The sequence below is a fragment of the Pongo pygmaeus genome, chromosome 7 (genome assembly GCF_028885625.2).
Source record: "Pongo pygmaeus isolate AG05252 chromosome 7, NHGRI_mPonPyg2-v2.0_pri, whole genome shotgun sequence".
In the NCBI taxonomy this organism is placed as follows: domain Eukaryota; kingdom Metazoa; phylum Chordata; class Mammalia; order Primates; family Hominidae; genus Pongo; species Pongo pygmaeus.
The window spans coordinates 64,244,895-64,265,017 of record NC_072380.2 but is presented as its reverse complement, the minus strand read 5'-3'; the positions used below and the strand labels follow the sequence as shown (position 1 = coordinate 64,265,017).

Sequence of the window (20,123 nt, the reverse complement as noted above, 5' to 3'; positions counted from 1 at the left end):
TTAGGAAAAACACTTCTTATGAGTGCTTATTCTATTTTACTATCTAATCCAATATTTTACATTACTTTGGTAAAATTTTTAACATGTGGTAATCAGATAGTAATTACACATTTCAAAAACATTCACAATAAGGTATTTTGAAATATACTGGAAAACTCTTGCTGCATAAAGAATTTCATTGCCTCATCTAGGAAACAACATGCTGTATTTAGAAAAAGTTAGTTTAAAATTGTTGTAGAAGATTACAAGGAGAGATAATAAGCTTTCTTGTAGCCAATTTTTGCATCATTTCCAGAGTACATAAAATATATGTGACTAGATCTCCATTCCATGCAGGATCTACCACCATCCATGTTTTAAAATGTACCTGGGATTTGTTTTAACCAGAGATAGTAAGGCACAGACGCATGGAAATGACTATCATGAAGGAAGAAGTTTGTCTTCACGGGTCCCTAAAGACAGGAGCACAGTGCACCACACAAGGCCACAGGGGAAGCACCAGGGCGGGTCATGAGGAAGGACGAATGGGGAAAATGTGGTCAGAGGTTGTACTGTGATTACCACAGGAAAGCCAAGGCACGGCAGGGTAAGCAGGCGTGGGATTGGCTGGTTTGAATGATTTCAGTGGGCTCTGGCACTAAGGGCTCCCTCTAGTTGTCGGGTACCTGGCCCTGGAGCAATAAGGGCAGAGGAATGTTGGCCCAGAGTCAGAGAGCCCAGTAGAGGAGGTGGTGAAGGTGTGGGCTCTGCATTGGCTGCTTTGTAAATGAAAGGTGAGCTTGCACCGTTTCTTTACCTTGTCCTTTAAATTTATATATTCATTATCTGCTGACTGTCTCAATTACAGAATCTCAGTCTTGACCCTTTCCTACCTAAACCTGTGTCCAGTCTCTGTGAGTTTACGCTCTCAAGGGATGGCTACCCTGGGAGGGGCATTCTCTCCAGGGTCAGCAAAGCCCCAAGATGTCAAAGCATTGGAAATACAGAAAATAAAAATGCATGGTTAATACAGCTCACAGGGCAAAATCCGATATCCTCCACCAGCTTCACCTGTCTTCCAGCCCTCCATCACCTCTTCCTGCCCATGATCCAACCTGGACTCCAGTTGACTCCAATGGGCATTTGTTGGCCTTTATCTTACTTGGCCCGCTGGATGCTTTGCTGCAGTTGACCCATCTCTTCCTCTTTGAATGATTCCCGATTCCACAGTTATTCTTGCTTTGTTCTCTTCTTCTCTGACCATTCCTTCTTTCTCTCTCCAAACATCTCTTCTTCAGCCTTTAAGTGTTTGTGTACCCCAAGGTTCCATGCTTATCAATGGATTTTTCACAAAATCCATGGAAGATTCCAAAAGGTGTCTTCTTCCTTTTTCTTTACCTTGTCCTTTAAATTTGTATATTCATTATCTGCTGAATATCTCAGCTACAGAATCTCAAACTTGACCCTTTTCCACCTAAACCTGTGTTCTGCCTTCAAACCTGCTCTCTGTTCTTTATTTCTGGTCAAAGTAAAGGCAAATTTTTGATTGTTAGAGATTCTGCTCGTACGGTGGTTGATTTACTGCTGGATTAACAGCCCTCTGGAGTTTCCCAGTCACTTAGTTTGTTGGTAAGTCTTCTCACTGCCTAATCCAAGAACACTATTAGGGCTGGATCCTGTGTTTTCTGCAAGTACTTATCTATTGTCATTTGGTTGTCATTCTTAATAACTGATTACACATAAAAATCTTATCACGGTATGAAATGTGGCACATCTATTTGTTTTTGAAATGTTTTAGCTTTTTTTGGTGTGTGGGATGGAGCTTCACTCTTGTTGCCCAGGCTGGAGTGCAATGGTGTGATCTCGGCTTGCTGCAACCTCCACCTCCCAGATTCAAGCAATTCCCCTGCCTCAGCCTCCCAAGTAGCTGGGATTACAGGCATGCGCCACCATGCCCAGCTAATTTTTGTATTTTTAGTAGAGATGGGGTTTCTCCATGTTGGTCAGGCTGGTTTTGAACTCCCGACCTCAGGTGATCTGCCCACCTCGGCCTCCCAAAGTGCTGGGATTACAGGCATGAGCCACTGCACCCGGCCCTGTTTTAGCATTTTTATAAGAATCTCATTTATCTTTTTAAATGTCTATGGAAATGATCATTTTAAATCTGGAAGGGGGATTAACTAGATTAAACCAGAAACTGAATAAATCATTTTCATGAGATCAGTCTTCAGATGAAATTGCTAAAATTTAAATTAAACATGAGTTGTTCTGTGGTTTAAAACAAGAAAAGAATCTACTTTATAACATGATTTTGTATTTCTTCAAGTTTTCTGGACTCATTTAATATTTTGTCCTTTTGTGAATATGCAATCTAATGTTAGAATTTTATCATAATATTGCATAATATAGGAGGACTTAGAAAGGACTTTAGAGATTCTTTAGTTTGTCTGCTTGAATTTATAAAAGAAACACAAAGCATCTTTGGCGGTCTGGCTGGACACAGAATTTTATTTTGGCTGAGAAGGCAAAGCATGACTGTCCAGTCCTAAGAGAGGACATAGGACACGGTTGAGTACAGAGTCTGATTCGATATGACTATGTGTTTGAAGTCAGATCATTTAAAATAAATTTTAGGCAGTTCTTATAATCAGTGGAATGTTACAGATGCTGCACCTTCCAGTTTTTTTTTAGAGATGGAGTATCATTTTGTCACCGAGGCTGGAGGGCAGTGGCATGATCAGAGCTCACTGCAGCTTCTAACTCCTGGGCTCAAGGGATCCTTCTGCCTCAGCATCCCAAGTAGCATGGACCACAGTCATGCATCACCATGCTCAGCTCATTTTAAAATTTTTTGTAGAGATAGAGTCTCACTACGTTGTGCAGGCTGGTCTCAAACTTCTGGCTTCAAGTGATTTTTCCACCTTGGCCTCCCAAAGTGCTGGGATAACATTGCGCTCAGCCCCCAAAATATATTCTATTAAGCACTGTAGTCCAACTTTAGAAATAATTGAAACACTGGATATATAAAAATCAAGTTGCTTACTTACACCCTACACATTTTTCTTTGCTCTGACAGCTTCGAGGGGCTAGAAGCAGCCATGCTCTAGTCACCAGGAGCGCACCAAATGCCCTGATCTTGGTTTCTAATGCCATTCTCCAGTAAAAGAACCAGGGTTCATTGGAGAAATCCCTAAAACCAAGACTAGGACAGAAAATAATAAGAAATGAGCCTAGAGTATCTGATAATGCCAGAAAGTTTTTAAAAAGTGATAACAAATACAAAGCAATAAAAATAGCAACAAAAACTTACCAACAACAGAGTCAAAGGAACACAGGAGCCAACTAAAACATTTCGTAATGGCCAGAGCCAGAACCATCTGAGATACAAAATAAAGAAAGTAGTATTAGATTATAACACAAAATATAAAATATTCATCAGTCATTGCTTGTGTAAATAAATGAGTAAATAAATAACTGGAGGAGAAGAGACAAACCTCTTATGCAGAAGAATTCTAAATAATGCATGTAGATACTATGTCCTCAAAGAGGGGACACATAACTCCCCAGTCCTCAAGTGTGGGCTGAGCATAGTGACCTCCTTCTGAGAAGTACAGTACGAGGCTGGGGGACTGGGGTGGGGAAGGAGTAGCTTTGCAGTAAGAATCCTGACACACAGGGACTCAACCAGGAGGTCAAGGTCAACATCAGCAAACATAAATTATGCTAAAAGTGTGCACCGTTCACAGGATGTGATGAAAATGGCATTTTCCCTCGGTGGTCTTCCTCCCTAACACCCCTGATCTCAGTTTAATCACAAGGAAAACAGCAGGCAAATCTCAAATGAGGGACATTCTACAACATACCTGACCAAGACTCCTCCAAATGCTCAAAGTTACCAAAACAAGGAAATTTTGAGAGATTATCACAGCTAAGAGGTGCCTAAGGAGACATAATGACTAAGTGTAATGTGGAATCCTGGGACAAAAAAAGGACATCAAGGAAAAGTGAAGGAAATCTGAAAGGAGTATGGACTTTAGTGAGTAAGAATGTACCAGTATTTGTTCACTAATTGCAAGAAATGTGCCATACTAATGTAATGTTAATAATAGGAGACACCAGGGCAGGGCATATGGGAATGCTTTGCATTATATAATTTTTCTGTGCATCTAAAACTGCTCAATAATAAAAGACTTACATTAAAAATTTTATATCACTCTTGAAGGTGGTTGACATCTTCCAAAACATTGGGTTTTAGTTTTAGGATATAAATACTGCCTTTTAAAGCTATTTGTCACAGAAAGAATAATTATAAATAAATTATTTTTTCAACAGCTACTTAGAAAATAAGAAAAAAAATCTAAATAACACTACTACAAAAACTTTAATATAAATAACCTGGAGTGAGTGATGTTTTAAAAATATTTCTGGTGAGGCAAAGTGGCTCACACCTGAAATCTCAACTCTTTGGGAGGCTGAGGCAGGAGGATATCTTGAGGCCACGAGTTCAGGACCAGCTTGGACAACAAAGTAAGACCCCTTCTCTACAAAAAGCAAAAAAAAAAAAAAAAATGAATTAGCCGGGCATGGTGGCATGCCTGTAGTCCCAGCTACTTGGGAGGCTGAGGCAGGAGGACTGCTTAAGCCCGGCAGTTTGAAGCTGCAGTGAGCTATGATTGTACCACTGCACTCCAGCTGTGGTGAGAGGGCAAGACTCTGTCTCTAAAAAAATAAAAATAAAAATAAGTGTTTTCTATTTTCGGAAGTTTTTCAGTCAGGATATTCTTTGTAGGTGGGTCTTTACAACTTGCATTGGCTAAATTGACTAGCTGATTTCTTTCACAGGAGGTTGTAATAAAACCTCACATTACAGAATATATTTATTTATATAAAAGTTATGCCCCATTGAAATTTTGTAAATAAGTCATGTTTTTTGATGTCTTGGTTAAATCATTTAAAAATAATTTTGAGCAAATTATTCTGAAAATAATTGACTTTTATAATGCAAATAATTAATTCCAATTTATTTGTTTAGTGAATTCAGATTTCATACATTAGGAGTTTAATTGTGTTCCTCTTCCTCAAAATACGTTGAGGATCTAGTCCCCTAGTGCTTCAGAGTGTGGCCCTATTGGGAAATAGGGTCATTGCAGATGTAATTAGTTATGATGAGGTCATACTGGAGTAGAATTGGCCCTTTTTCAGTATAACTGGTGTCTTAAGATGATGGCCATGGGAAGAGAGAGAGACACAGGAGAACTCCATGTGACAATGAAGGCAGAGATTGGAGTGAAGCATCCGCAAGCCAAAGAATGCCAAGGATTGCCAGCAGCCACCAGAGCTGGAACAGGCAAGGAAGCATCCTTCACTCAAGACTTCAGAGAAAGCATGGCCCTGCCCACGTCTTGATTTCAGACTTCTTGCCTCCAGAACTGTGAGATAGCAAGTCTCTGTTGATATAAGCCATCCCATTTCTAGAACTTTGTTATGGCGGCCCTACGAAACAAATACACAATATATGGTCTTTTCTGAAGGCAGAATCCATCTGTACTTATTCCATATGTAAAGTTTGAGAAAGTGCTTGCAACTACTCAACTCTGCCTGCAGCTCAAAAGCGCCACACAAAATTATACCAATGGGAGTCTACCCAACATACTGTGTTCCAGTAAAATAAAAGTCTGACTCTGTAAGTCTGGGCTTGGTTTGCATTTCTAACATGCTCCCAGAAGATGCTGACACTGCTAGCCTGTAGAACATAGCAAAAATTTAGAAAATAATAAGCAACCAATTTGAGTTTACTTTTTTATCCTCTGCATAATTTACAGCCTAAATGGCAATTAGGTCTCATTAAACCACCCGGCTAATGTGTGTGTAAAAAAGAGAGTTACACACATACATCCCTCTATTTAAATATCTTAAACTGTAATAGAAGAAGCATGATATAAAAACATGTTATTTACAAATATTTATACATTTACAAGTATATACTGGTACAGATGTTATGTAACTACATAAGGAAAGAAGAAGGCACACATTTTATGACAGTTTATTTTTAAGTGCTTTTAATTTAGTATTTTTATGTATTTATTTATTTTTGAGATGGAGTCTCACTCTGTCCCCCAAGCTGGAGTGCAGTGGCGCGACCTGGGCTCACTGCAACCTCCGCCTCCCTGGTTCCAGTGATTCTCCTGCCTCGGCCTCTCGAGTAGCTGGGATTGCAGGTGTGTGCCACCATGCCTGACTAATTTTTGTATTTTTAATAGAGACGGGGTTTTACCGTGTTGGTCAGGCTGGTCTCGAACTCCTGACTTCAAGTGATCTGCCTGCCTCAGCCTTCCAAAGTGCTGAGATTACAGACATGAGCCACCGCACCTCGCCAATTTAGTATTTTTAAAAAAATATTTCTTGAATATATTTAAAAGTCAACTTTAATATATTTAAAAGGTCATACTAGAGTCAGCCCTTTTTCAGTACAACTGGTGTTGTTAGTAAGATGACAGCGATGGGAAGATACAGAGACACAGGAGAACTTCATGCGACGATGAAGGCAGAGGTTGAAGTAGCTTTTTCTACTATTATATGTTTAATATATTTACTATATTTAATATAGTATAGCTTTTTCTGCTATATATTTTACAAATTTGAATTTTTTGTCATATTGAAATTAAATTTGAGTTTTTCTCCTAAAACAGTTCTCATCTGTAATTCTCTCAGTACTGCTATAATAAAGATAATTGTTCTTAATTTTGAAATGGGAACTTGTTATACAATGATTAGATTGATTAGTATTGATTAGTAACGAGATTAGTAGTGTCTTGTCTTTAAAATAAATAACTCAAAGAACTGTACAGCAAACATTTTGATTTAAGTACCTAATGTAATGCCAGATTGAAACATAAAATAATGTTCCATAGTACCTCACAAAGGACTGAGGATCAATTAACAAGGCTGGTCAACAGTAAATCATATCAGAACAAATTATCTCTATGGAAGATAGTCAAATTATATGCAGGTAGAAGCAAACAGTAAACATTTCCAATTATTTTGTTTTCTGGTTGTACTGCATTATGTTTTTTATTATTTCACATGATCATGACTCATTTTTAAACGAGTATAAGAATAAGAGATAAGTATGCCAACGTATATATGTACATATATATGCACATCTATTTCTTTAAAAGATTTTGTAAACTTACAATTGAGGAGGGCTGCAGATAGCAACTGTTTTAGTAAATAAAAACTAGAAACTTTTACAAATTGGATGAATGAGATAGTCATTTATTCAAATTGTCCCAAGATAATGATCATGCATTACCTAGAGACCTGTTTGATTTTAACCCTCCCAAATAATGTAATCTTTTATATAATTGTAATTATATATCACAAGAATGAAGCATACATTTTATTTTATTTTTTAATTGGCAAATGGTACATAGTGATGTTTCAATATATATAATGCACAGTGATCTGATCAGGGTCATTAGCATATCCATCTCAAACAATTATCATTCGTTTGTGTTGGGAACATTCAATATCCTCGTTCTAGCTACTTGAAATTGTACAGTATATTATTGTTTACTGTAGTCATCTTACAGTGCTATAGACCACTAGCATTTCTTCCTCATATCTACTTGTCATCTGAAGCTTACATTTTATTTTATTTTTTCTTCTTTTTTTTTTCTTTTGAGATGGAGTCTCGCTCTTGTCACCCAGGCTGGAGTGCGCGATCTCAGCTTACTATAACCTCTGCTTCCTAGGTTCAAGTAATTCCCCTGCCTCAGCCTCCTGAGTAGCTGGGATTACAGGTGTGTGCCACCATGCCTGGCTAATGTTTTTGTGTTTTTAATAGACACAGAGTTTCACCATGCTGACCAGGCTGGTCTCGAACTCCTGACCTCAGATGATCCACCCGCCTCGGCCTCCCAAAGTGCTGAGATTACAGGCATAAGCCACCGCACCCGGCCTAAAGTTACATTTCAGACTTGTGCCATCCAACACCACATCCACAAGCTATGAGGCTGCTGAGCACTTGACATGTGGCTGGTCCAAACTGAGATGTGCTGAATGTGCAAAATACACCCTAGATTTTGAAAACTTAGTGCAAAAAAAGTAAAATATCTCATTAGTAGTTAATAATGTTGATAACCAGTTGAAATGGTAACACTTTAGCTATACTTAGTTAAAATAAATTATTTTTAATTTTAGTTTTAATTTTAGAAATGAGGTCTCACTATGTTGCCTGGGCTGGTCTCAAACTCCTGGGCCCAAGCGATCCTCCAGCCTCATCCTCCCAAAGTGCTGGGATGACAGGCGTGAGCCACTGTGACTGGCCAAATTATTAAATTAATTCACATGTTTCTTTTTACTTTTTAAATGTGGCTACTAAACGTTTAGAATTACATGTGTGGCTTCCATTTATCTCATTGTAGATGCTGCTCTCTTAGAACATTTTCCATCAGAGAGAAATCAACTAGTTTCGTTGTTTGGGGGGAGTTTTCTTTTTGCTTAGTTATTTATATTTATTTACTTATTTTGAGATGGAGTCTTGCTCTGTCACCCAGGCTGGAGTGCAGTGGCGCGATCTTGTCTCACTACAACCTCCACCTCACAGGTTCAAGTGATTCTCCTGCCTCAGTCTTCCGAGTAGCTGGGATTACTGGCACACGCTACCATGCCTGGCTAATTTTTTTGTATTTTTAATGGAGATGGGATTTCGCCATGTTGGTCAGGCTGGTCTCGAACTCCTGATCTCAGGTGATCCACCTGCCTCAGCCTCCCAAAGTGTTGGAATTACGGGCGTGAGCCACCATGCCCAGCCTGGGGTAGTTTTCTTATGTTCAGTAGTTTATTTAATACTTTGTGGATCAAAAACTACTGGATGCATCTAGTCACTAAATGCAAATTCATTTTCAATCAATTAGTTTTTTATTGAAAAATTAATACAGATTTATATTCAAAAAAGTTAAAAGTAATAAAAAGGATGTGCATGGAAAAATATCTCTTCTCTCCACCCCAGAATTCTGCTCCCTGGCGCCTCCCACCATTTTAGTTTGTTTTTACTACAAATAGGAGTGTGCTGCAGGGCAGGCATTGGCAAACTTTCTTTAGAAAAGGCCACATAGTCAATATTTTGGGCTTTGTGAGTGTTAGAAACAGATAATCGGTGCTGCAAAGAAAAGTCAGCACAGAGACAAAGGATCTCTTAGCAAGGCAACTTTACTTTGCAGAAACGGTGCCCCTCACAGATGGAACAATGGCAAGAGCATACCTGAACAAAGGAAAAGCAGACATATTTATCCCTTGCGCATTTGGGTTGTCCTTACTGCTGTGTCCTGTATCCATTGGCTGGAGCTGGACCTCACAGTCTTAAACTGATACCCGATTTGCTAATAACCTAAAACTTCCCTAAATAGGTAAGTGCAAGGGAGAACCAAGAAGAAAAGGAAGTTGCTTACAAAAGGTTTAAGGAAGCAATAACATTTCCAAATAAGAAAGGGGCATAAGCTATGAGCTAAGACTTGCCTGGGCCTGTCCAGACATGCCTGAGTAAGCCAAAGCAACTAAACTGGGCTAAAGTATGGGAACTAATAGTTGATAGGAGGCTTTGGAGTAAGGAGCTATTATTCCTAGTCTCTATTATTTTATTTTTAAACCAAGACGAGCTTTGAAGAGGAACTTTTCTGCTTTCTACAGTGAGCCATAGTATCTCTGCAACAACTACTCAGTTCTGCCCTTGCAGTGAAAAAGCAGCCACTGGCGACCCCTAAACAAATGGATGTTGGCATGTTGCAGCAGAGATTTATTCACAAACACAGCAGCAAGCTGGATTTGCCTCAGGAGCTGTTGTTTGCTAGCCCCTGCATAGGCCAGTGCTAGTCAATACAGTTACAGTCACGTGCCACAAAAGGACGTTCCTGTCATCTACAGACTGCATATATCATAGTGGTCCTATAAGATTATAATACTGTATTTTTACTGTTCCTTTTCTATGTATAGACATGTTTAGATTCACAAATACTCACCATGCTGTTACAGCTACCTACAGTATTCAGCACAACAGGTTTTGTAGCCTAGGAGCAATAGGCTGTACCATATAGCCGAGTGTGCAGGAGACTCTACCACCAAGGTTTATGTAAGTGCACTCTATGATGCTTCCACAATGGAGGAATCTCCTAACGATGCATTTCTCAGAACATATTTCCATCATTAAACAGCACATGACTGTAAACCTTTTAACATGTCTCTCTGCATCTATTCTTTGCCCTCTGTACTGTAAACCAAAAAGTATCTGAGACAGGTCTCAATCAATTTAGAAAGTTTATTTTGTCAAGGTTAAGGATGCACCCATGACACAGCCTCAGGCGGTCCTGCTGACATGTGCTCAAGATGATTGGGGTACAGCTTGCTTTTATACATTTTAGGGAGACGTGAGACTTCAATCAATATGTATAAGATGTACATTGGTTGGGTTCAGTAAGGCAAAACAAGTTGAAGGGGGATGGGGAGGGGAAACGGGCTTGAGGGGAAAGGGGTGTGTGCAGGGAGGGAGGTTGGTGTGGGGGGCTTCCAGGTCAAAAGTAGATAAGAGACAAAAGTTTGCATTCTTTTGAGTCCTTGATCAGTCTTCCACTGAATACACAATTTAGTGTGGCTCAGTGAATCTGCATTTTTACATAAACAATAGGGCAGAAGAAGCAATCATAGGCATTTGTCTCAGGTGAGCCTCAGAGGGATGACTTTGAGTTCTGTCTGTCTTCCATTCACAAAGAATTTTCTTGTGGGCAAATCGTGACGGATGTATGTAGCTTTTTATCTTTGTAACTATCTTATTTAGGAATTAATGGGAGGCAGGTTTGCCTGACATAGTTCCCAGCTTGACTTTACCCTTGGCTTAGTGATTTTGGGGTTCTGAGATTTATTTTCCTTTCACAATACTTAGGCATAATTGTTTATTATTATTAAAAATAGTTTATGCTGGGCTCAGTGGCTCATGCCTCTAATTCCAACACTTTGGGAGGCTGAGGTGGGAGGATCACTTGAGCCCAGGTGGTGGAGGCTGCAGTGAGCTATGATCACACCATTGCACTCCAGCCTGGGCAACAGAGCAAGACCGTGTCTCAAAAAAACAAAGTTTATTTATTAAAAAATGTTTGAATGGTGTATATAATTTTGTTTATTTTTATTGTATGTCTTTAGAGTATGCAGCATAATGTTTTGATATATATATACAGAGTGCAGTGGTTACTATGGTCAAGCAAATCATATCCATTATCTCACAGTTACCCTTTTATTTGGTGGTGAGAACTCCTGAACTCTGCTCTCTTAGCTATTATCCCACATACAACACATCATTATTCCCTGCAGTCCTTCTGCCATGCATGAGACCTCTAGACTTGCTCATCCTACCCATCTGCAGCTTTGTATCCTTTGGCCAATTCTCCCCATTCCCTCCCTACCTCAATGGTCTTTTGAAAATAGCTTAACCATGCCATTCCTTTGCCTAAAGCCCTTTGACTTCTCGTCACCCACAGAATTAAGCACAAAGTTTGTGTATGACTTAACTCTAAAGCCTACCTGCACCTGCAGCCTTGTCTCACCCACCTCTTCTTCAGCAGCTCTGGACATTTCCCCCAATACTTGAACATGCTACAGTCCTCCCCATTCTCATCTCTTCTTGCCTTCTTATCTCTGGCTCGTTACTTCAGGTGTCAACTTAAACAACACTTTTCTGTTTCAGCTAAATCAATCTGTTATACATTCTTGTGTATGTTTGTGCTTTGAAGTTAAAATTCAAGTGTATTGAAATTCTGGTTTTCTTGGTGGGCTGTACTGAGTGCAAGGAGGCATTGATGTTTCCATTTGAGCGGTAGCAACCCTCTCGGCTTCCTATTCCTTGAACATGTGCCAGGTGCCTCTGCCAGCAAAGCCGGGTTGTACAGGGGGACAAGACCGCGTCCCTTTCCTCAGGAAGCCATAATTGCGGGGAAGACAGACACACACGGTGCCCCATCGTGCTAACCAGAATGTGACATCTGCTTTGATAGAAGTTATAAAATGTGCTATGGGGTGGAGATGTGGAGGGTAATTTACTTAAAATATGTAATTTTCTACACACCTGAGTGTCGTTGTCACAGGGTCTAGAGATTAAAATTATACTCTAAAATGCTTTTGGAAATAGAATTATTTATAAAGTCTTTGAGCATGTCTTAGCCACAGTAGGTGCTTCTGCTGTACTCAGCTCATTCATTTTTCAGAAAGCACCAGTGTAACTACCTGGCCCAAATATTGACACCACAGAAGCCAATTTGTTGTTTTTGGTTTCTGAGAAGTACGGGGGAAAAGACCTATGTTTGGGCTGGAGCATTATTGAAGAGAAGAGGAAAGGTTTATATGATGAAGTACTTTCATTTTACTGCTGCTTTGTTTTTCTGGATTAGTTTTAATTGTTTGTAAAGTGCAGGTGTTCATTGTCAAATGGGGGGGGAGCTCCGATCTCTCTGCATTCCTGCTGCACCCGCACAATCAGGCCCTGAACTCACATAAGGCTGCCCTGAACTGGGGAGCTCCCTGCACAGGGAAGGGTTCCCACGTCCCTTAGGAGCTCATGGCATGTAAGGAACAGTTAGAATCCCTGCATCTGCATTTACCAAGCCTCAGTCACCACTGCCTTGTCCTGGCGAAGTCACACTTGTCACCGTGGTGGCTCAGACTCTCCTAGAGGGGGATGACAAACGTTCACTTCCCCATTATATTCTTAAAATGTTGTAAGTTTAAATATATACCTACCAACAAACCTTGAGACTCAACTATTTTACTAAAGTTTAAGTTTTCTCTTCCTTTGAAAGAGTTGCACATGCTCCCGATTGTTTGTATAAACTGCATTTTTTGGATGGTGTAGTTTTAGTGAGTAGAAGGTAAAGCCTGAGATACAATTTTATTTTTAAATTTTATTATATATTAAGTGCAAAACCTTCCAAGTGGGAGAGATCATGACCTATAGTACATTTCAGTTTGTTTGTTCTGGCTACTAGGGAGAAAGACGATTATGGGGAGGAGAAGAGGGGTTAGGAGGCCACTGCCAAGGCATGGTCACAAAAGGACGATGGCTTGGGCCAGACTCATGTTGAGGGAAAGAGAAAGAAGTGAGTGGGTCTGGAATAATTTGTTGGAGGTGAAATACATAAAACTAACTCATGGTTTGGGTGTAGGGGTGAGGGAAAAAGGAAGTCAAGCATAACTTCTTGAGCTGGGGCCTGATCAAGAGTGATGCCACTTCAGTCAGTCTTCAGTGGACTGAGGAACGTGGGAGAAACAGGTCTGGGAAGAGGAAAAGGAGACCTTCCATTGCGGCTGTGCACTTTTGAGAGGTCTGTAAGGTACCCTTCATGCCGTAGAGCAAGCAGTGAGTTGTACTGGAGTTTTGGAGCCCAGGAAATGGTCAGGGCTGGAGATACCAGTTTGGGATCAGCTAAAACTGTCACGAATTCATGTGTTTAGTGTCTTATAAAGTATTTAGCATATTAAGGATATTTTTAAATGGGAGAAATGCATTCAACAAATTCTAATGGTTTTTTTTTCTTTTCAGAAATATTCCCAAAAGATTCTAACTTAAAAGACAAATTCATAAAGCATTTCACAGGTAAGTACAAAATTTATCAGTGATTCCATTAACTAAATAAAAAGACTGTGTGCAGAATACTATGTCAGGCACTAGGGATATGAAAATAAATGTCTGTAAGGGACTCACGGTCCAGATGGGGAGATGGACGGATGCTACTAACTTGTGTTAACTGTAACGTAAACCAGCCCTTAATAAGTAATAGAAGTATAAACCACTTTTTAAGGATACACAGGAAGTGAATAATGTGGCCAAGAACTACCAAGAAAGGCTTGTAGTAGACACAGTATTTAAGGTGGGCTTTAAGGGATGAATAAGGCTTTCCCGTGGTGAGGGAGACCTTCTGTTCAGGAGTGCATTGAGTAAGCCATGAAGACACAGGGTGTGGTTTAGGCAAGGACAGGTATGCACGGACTGTGAGTGGGCTTAGGTAGGGACGTATTTGGCCCTAGTCAAATATATGGCTGGAAAGGTAGGTTGGAGTCATGTTGTGGATAATCTTAAGTGGCATGCTAGGGAATTCAGACTATATGCCCCAACCAGGTGGGGGTAGGGAGGGAGGGGGCAATAGAAATTTTTTGAACAGGGAGGGACAGACTTTCATATGCTACATGTTTTTAAAATATATTTATTTATTATTATTATTTTTTTTCTGAGACAGAATTTTGCTCTTGTTGCCCAGGCTGGAGTGTAGTGGCACGATCTCAGCTCACTGCAACCTCCACCTCCCGAGTTCAAGTGATTCTCCTGCCTCAGCCTCCCAAATAGCTGGGATTACAGGCATGTGCCACCACACCTGGCTAATTTTTTATATTTTTAGTAGAGATGGGGTTTCACCACATTGGCCAGGCTGGTCTCAAACTCCTGGCCTCAAGTGATCCACCTGCTTTGGCCTCCCAAAGTGCTGGGATTACAAGTGTCAGCCACTGCACCCGGCCAAAAATTTTTTATTTTTGAGACAGGGTCTGGCTCCATCACTCAGGCTGGAGTTCAGTGGTGAGATAATGGCTCACTGCAGCCTTGAACAAATAGGCTCAAGGGATACTCCCACCTCAGCCTCCAAAGTAGCTGGGACTGCTGTGCGATCACACTCAGCGAATTTTTTATTTTCTTTAGATATGGGGTCTCACTATGTTGCCCAGGTTGGTCTTGAACTCCTGGCTCAAGTGATCCTCCTGCCTTGGCCTCCCAAAGCATTGGGATTATAGTTGTGAGCCACTGCACCAGGCCCACCTGCCACATCTTGAGCACAGATAAATACTGTCCCATGACACTGTTTTGTTCTTCATATCAGCTTTGTGAATCATTTGCACATTGTCCTATGCCCCAATTTCTAGCAAATCACTGACTTATTTTAAACAGTACACCCCCATATTTACTATTGGCATTGCCTGTCTGTTCCCAGTCATCCCAGCTACTTTTTTCTTGTTTTACACCTCAGGCCTGTAATGTGGGAAAGATGTGGTTTGCCCACTTAGTCAAGTCCAAGGGCCCTACCTGTTTATTAACAGAAAGGATGGTCCTGAGGATCAAGTGGAGTTGCACTTGCAGGGCACAGGGATGTGTGAGGATGTTGAGCCTTTTGAGGCAGTTGTGAGCGACATGACTGTGGACCCCATGAGAAGCAGACTCCAGAGGGAGGGAGGGGTGAACATTTTGTTGTTGTTGTTGTGTGTGTATTTTTTTTAAGAGATAGGATCTCACTCTGTTGCTCAGGCTGGAGTGCAGTGGTGCAGTCATAGCTCACTGCAGCCTCCAACTCCTGGGCTCAAGGATCCTCCTGCCTCAGCCTCTAGAGTAACTGAGCTGGGACTACAGGCGTGTGCTGCCATGCCTGGCTCATTTTTTATTTTTATTTTTTGTAGAAACAGGGTCTTGCTATGGTGCTTAGGCTGTTCTTGAACTCCTGGGCTCAAGTGATCCTCCTGCCTTGGCCTCCCAAAGTGCTGGGATTACAGACACGAGCCATCTGGGATGAAAGTTTTGATGGGCCCTACCTTGGATTTAAAGGGAGAGACAAGGGACTTCTCAAGGCCCTGCCCATTTTGCAATTATCCTAGACAGTAATAAGACACAAATTATTAAAATTAGAAAATGGAATAAATGTCTTGGCATGTAAACATTAATTGCTATTAAATAAAAACAAAGTAGAAACCAAAGATGCTTATTTTTTGTACTTCTCGTCCACTCAATTTGCTCACTACAGACTTTTTATTTTCTGTCCAGAGCTTTTTCCTTCTAATTTTTCTAGACAGTTCTCCTAAATGTGAAGATTCCATTATGTGAGATATTGAGAACATGGAATGAATTTAGATTATTTTTCATAGACCACAACTCTACCTCCCACAGAGCCTGGGTAGGGGGAAGAGCTCTCAGGCACGTTCTTTTAAGGGCATGGAAGGATGTAAAGTGCTGTTGTATTATATTCACCCATGAAGTGCTAGGAAATTTGTTTGGAAAACATGCCTATGTTTATAATATGTTTATAATAAGCATTCTTTTCCTGTGCTCTAGGGCCAGTCACATTTTCACCAGAATGCAGCAAACATTTCCACCGACTCTATTACAATACCAGGGAGTGCTCAACGCCAGCTTGTAAGTAACTTGGGTGGGTTTTTTTTTTTTAAATTATCCAACAATAAATGCATATAATTTTAAACTTCAAATGTCTGTGGGTGGGAAGTAGTAGACTAAACATTGAGATTCTATTTATAACACTGAGTTAGAACACTGACAGAACCTAAGGTCTGTGTGTACTGTTGCCACTGTGAGGAATGAAACCACATTGTAACTGGGAATCTATTCAAATCTGATAATAGCCAGATTTCCTTAAAGACTAAAGTGTTTGTTAGGATTTAAACATTTTATCATGATTCAAATTCCTTGGCATAAATAGGGTGCTGTCTCAAATAAATGAAAAAAATGAGATGACTGTGAACTCTAAGTAAAAATTTTTTCATAAGTTATTTTAAAGTAAATATTTTTTATATCACATCATTTATATAATGGTGCTGGATTTTTCTGAGTAATGATAGCATGTAAAGGTTGCTATAATGAATTCTTTTGGATACTTAAGTTACTGAAGTTAATAATAATTCTAAACATAATATTTAAGTGCTGTCATTTAAAGTGCCGGAATTATGACTATGTGTGGTAACTCAGTTCGCTGTTTTTAAATTCCTTTCTAAGCCTCAACTTTCCTTTTAAAGAACATGAATTCTAAGCATGTTCTTTCTTTTTAACTAGATTGCTCATCTTGAGGAATATTGACTTTTACTCAGCATGTTAAGTTGTATTTGTTATAATTTTTTTCAAAAAAAACTTGTGTTTAGGCCGGGAGGGGTGGCTCACGACTGTAATCCCAGCGCTTTGGGAGGCCGTGGCAGGCGGATCGCTTGAGCTCAGGTGTTTGAGACCAGCCTTGGCAACATGGTGAAACCCTGTCTCTACCAAAAATACAAAAATTAGCCAGTCTTACAACCCAGCTTCTAAATAAATATATAAATAAATAAGTAAATAAATAAATTAAAATCCCAAAATAAAATAAAATAAAATAAAATAAAACAACTTGTATTGAATGGCTAGAGAAATTTAATCACATTGGATTACAGGCAGAATGACTAATGGTAGCCAAGCATGGTGGAGAAAGCACATGCTTTGGGATAAAGCTTTTGACTAGTTACGGGGTAATTAATTAACATTCTGAGGCTTTTGTCTCATCTCTAAAGTGAAGATAGGAATAGCACCTTCCCAACTGTGTTATTAAAATAATTGATGAGAAAATCCATTTTCAGCACTTAACATAGTAGGTATTTATTAAACTGTAGTTATTGTTATATGAATTAGTGACAACAACAGGATTTCCCCAGCATTTCTAGTAACTCTATATATAATTTACCTTTAAATGTTTTTCCTAGATTACAAAAGATGTGCTAGATTGTTAACAAGATTAGCAGTGAGTCCACTGTGCTCCCAGACCTAGCAAACCTACCCTGTGAGTATATATTTGTTTTTCTTATCCTGTTTAATAGTCTAACTTTATTTTTAAACATTTTTTCCTTTTCTTTTTAGTTGACACATAATGATTGTACATATTTATGGGGTACAGTGTGACATTTTGATACTTGTATGCCTCAAACATTTATTCTTTTTTATATTGTGAGCATTCAAAACCTTCTTTTGCAGCTTTAAAAAAATATACAATGAATTACGGTTAACCAGATTCATCCTACAGTGCTGCAGAGCCCCAGAACCTGTTCCTCAGTTCCTCATGTCTCGCTGTAGTTCATATTCAGTAACCAACTTCTCCCCAGCTGTGCCTCCCCACTCCTCTTTAGCCTTTTTTTTCTTTTCTTTTTTTTTTTTTTTTTCTGAAACTGAGTCTCGCTCTGTCGCCAGGCTGGAGTGCAGTGGCGCGATCTCTGCAATCTCCGCCTCCCAGGTTCAAGCGATTCTCCTGCCTCAGCCTCTCAAGTAGCTGGGACTACAGGCACGTGCCACCATGCCCGGCTAATTTTTGTATTTTTAGTAGAGACAGGGTTTACCATGTTGGCCAAGCTGGTCTCAAACTCCTGACCTCAAGTGATCCGCCCGCCTCAGCCTCCCAAACTGCTGGGATTACAAGCATGAGCCACCGTGCCTGGCCCTCTTTAGTTTCTAATACCCAACATTCTACTCTCTACTTCTATGAGCTTTTTTTTTTTTTTTTTTTTAGCTCCCTCATATGAGTGAGAATATTTATCTTTCTGTGCCTGACTTACTTCACTTAACATGATGTCCTCCTGCTTCATCCATGCTGCCTTGAATGACAGCATTTCATTCTTTTTATGGCTGAATAGTATTCCGTTGTGTATATACACAACATTTTCTTTATCTATTCATCCACTGATGGACATTTAGTTTGATTGCCTATCTTGGCTATTGTGAATAGTACTGCAGTAAACATGGGGGTGCAGGTATCCCTTTGATATACTGATTTCCCTTCCTTTGGATAAATACCCAGTAGTGGGATTTTGGGGTCATATGGTAGTTCCATTTTTAGTTTTGTTTTTGAGAAACTTCCATACTGTTGTTCATAATGGCTGTGCTAATTTACATTCCCACCAACAGTATATAAAGGATCTTTTTTCTCTGCTCCTCACTAGCATTTTTTTTTTGTCTTTTTGACAATAGCCATTCTAACTGGGGTGAGATGATATCTCATCATGGTTATGATTTGCATTTTCCTGATGATTAGTGATGTTTAGCATTTTTTTCATATATTTGTTAGATTTTTGTATGTCTTCTTTTGAGAAATGTTTATTCAGATACCTTGCCCTCTTTTAAATCAGATTATTTGTTTTTTGCTGTTTAATTGTTTGTGTATTCTAGATATTAGTCCCTTGTCAGGTGAATGGTTTGCAAATCTTTTCTCTCATTCTACATGTTGTCTCTTCATTCTGTTAAAAGCCTAATTTTCTTAAGAAAATGTTTGAATAATGTCAGAAGCCAGGAAGCCTATTTTAGCAATACCCGTGAACTTAATCTATGGATTTTTCACTAAGTGTTAAAACTTGGTACAAATGAAAAGACCATTTTAATGAATTAGTTTAAAATATCCTCAACAGTGATTGAATTAAAATAGTTTTTTGACAACCTTACCAGCCCTGAGTGATTTCCAAAAATCTTTCAGCATTTAGTGTTATTTTATGATTGTGCAGAAACATTACACAGATAGACATTAGGTTAACAAAAGTACTTATATGTTCTATTTTTTAACTGTCCAAAATAGATAATAAAAAAGAAACCAGGTCTTAAAACTTTGGTACAGATTTGATACTGTAGGTGGGAAACAGAGAGAAGATATTGTAATAATAAGAGAAAAAGCAAAGAATAAAAAAGGTAATGAACATGTAGTTATTTCTTGCTCTAGCCTATTACTTTACAGGAGTGAAATAGTAAGTCAGAATTTTCATTCTGGCTAATTTATTGTAGGAGCCCTTGGGCAATAAAGTATTTGTACGATCCTAAATAAATTGAATGTAAATTGTAACATTTATTTAAAAAAGTAGAATCTATACAAAATACTGAAAGATAATTATTTCTTTTCAAATATTTCTCTAATCAGTAGTTCTTTCGCAGTGTAGTACCAAGTCAACTTTTTTTGGGTCAGCATTTCAGTACCATGGACAAGTCCTTTTAAGGAAACGGGTTCCTCAGGTTGTGAAGGTGGGATTGAAAGTCATAGAGGATGGCTGGGCACTGTGGCTTACGCCTGTAATCCCGCACTTTGGGATGCCGAGGCGGGTGGATCACTTGAATTCAGGAGTTCGAGACCAGCTTGGCCAACATGGTGAAACCCTGTCTCTACTAAAAATGCAAAAATTAGCCGGGTGTGGTGGTGCGTGCATGTAGTGCCAGCTACTTGGGAGGCTGAGGCAGGAGAATCGCTTGAACCCAAGAGGTGGAGATTGCAGCGAGCTGAGATCGCAGCGCTGCACTCCAGGCTTGGCGACAGAGCAAGACTCCGTCTCAAAAAAAAAAAAAAATG

General features: G+C 39.5%; 1 protein-coding gene across 1 annotated transcript in view; it reads left to right on the top strand.

Moving 5' to 3' along the window:
- Positions 1-20,123, top strand: part of ALKAL1 (ALK and LTK ligand 1) — a 30,915-nt gene that overhangs the window by 8,891 nt on the left and 1,901 nt on the right. Inside the window, exons 2-4 of the mRNA XM_054499203.2 lie at positions 13,562-13,615; positions 16,109-16,189; positions 17,512-17,588. Of these exons, the coding sequence (XP_054355178.2) occupies positions 13,562-13,615; positions 16,109-16,189; positions 17,512-17,576 (200 nt within the window). The 3' untranslated portion in view covers positions 17,577-17,588. The remainder of the gene's footprint in view (positions 1-13,561; positions 13,616-16,108; positions 16,190-17,511; positions 17,589-20,123) is intronic.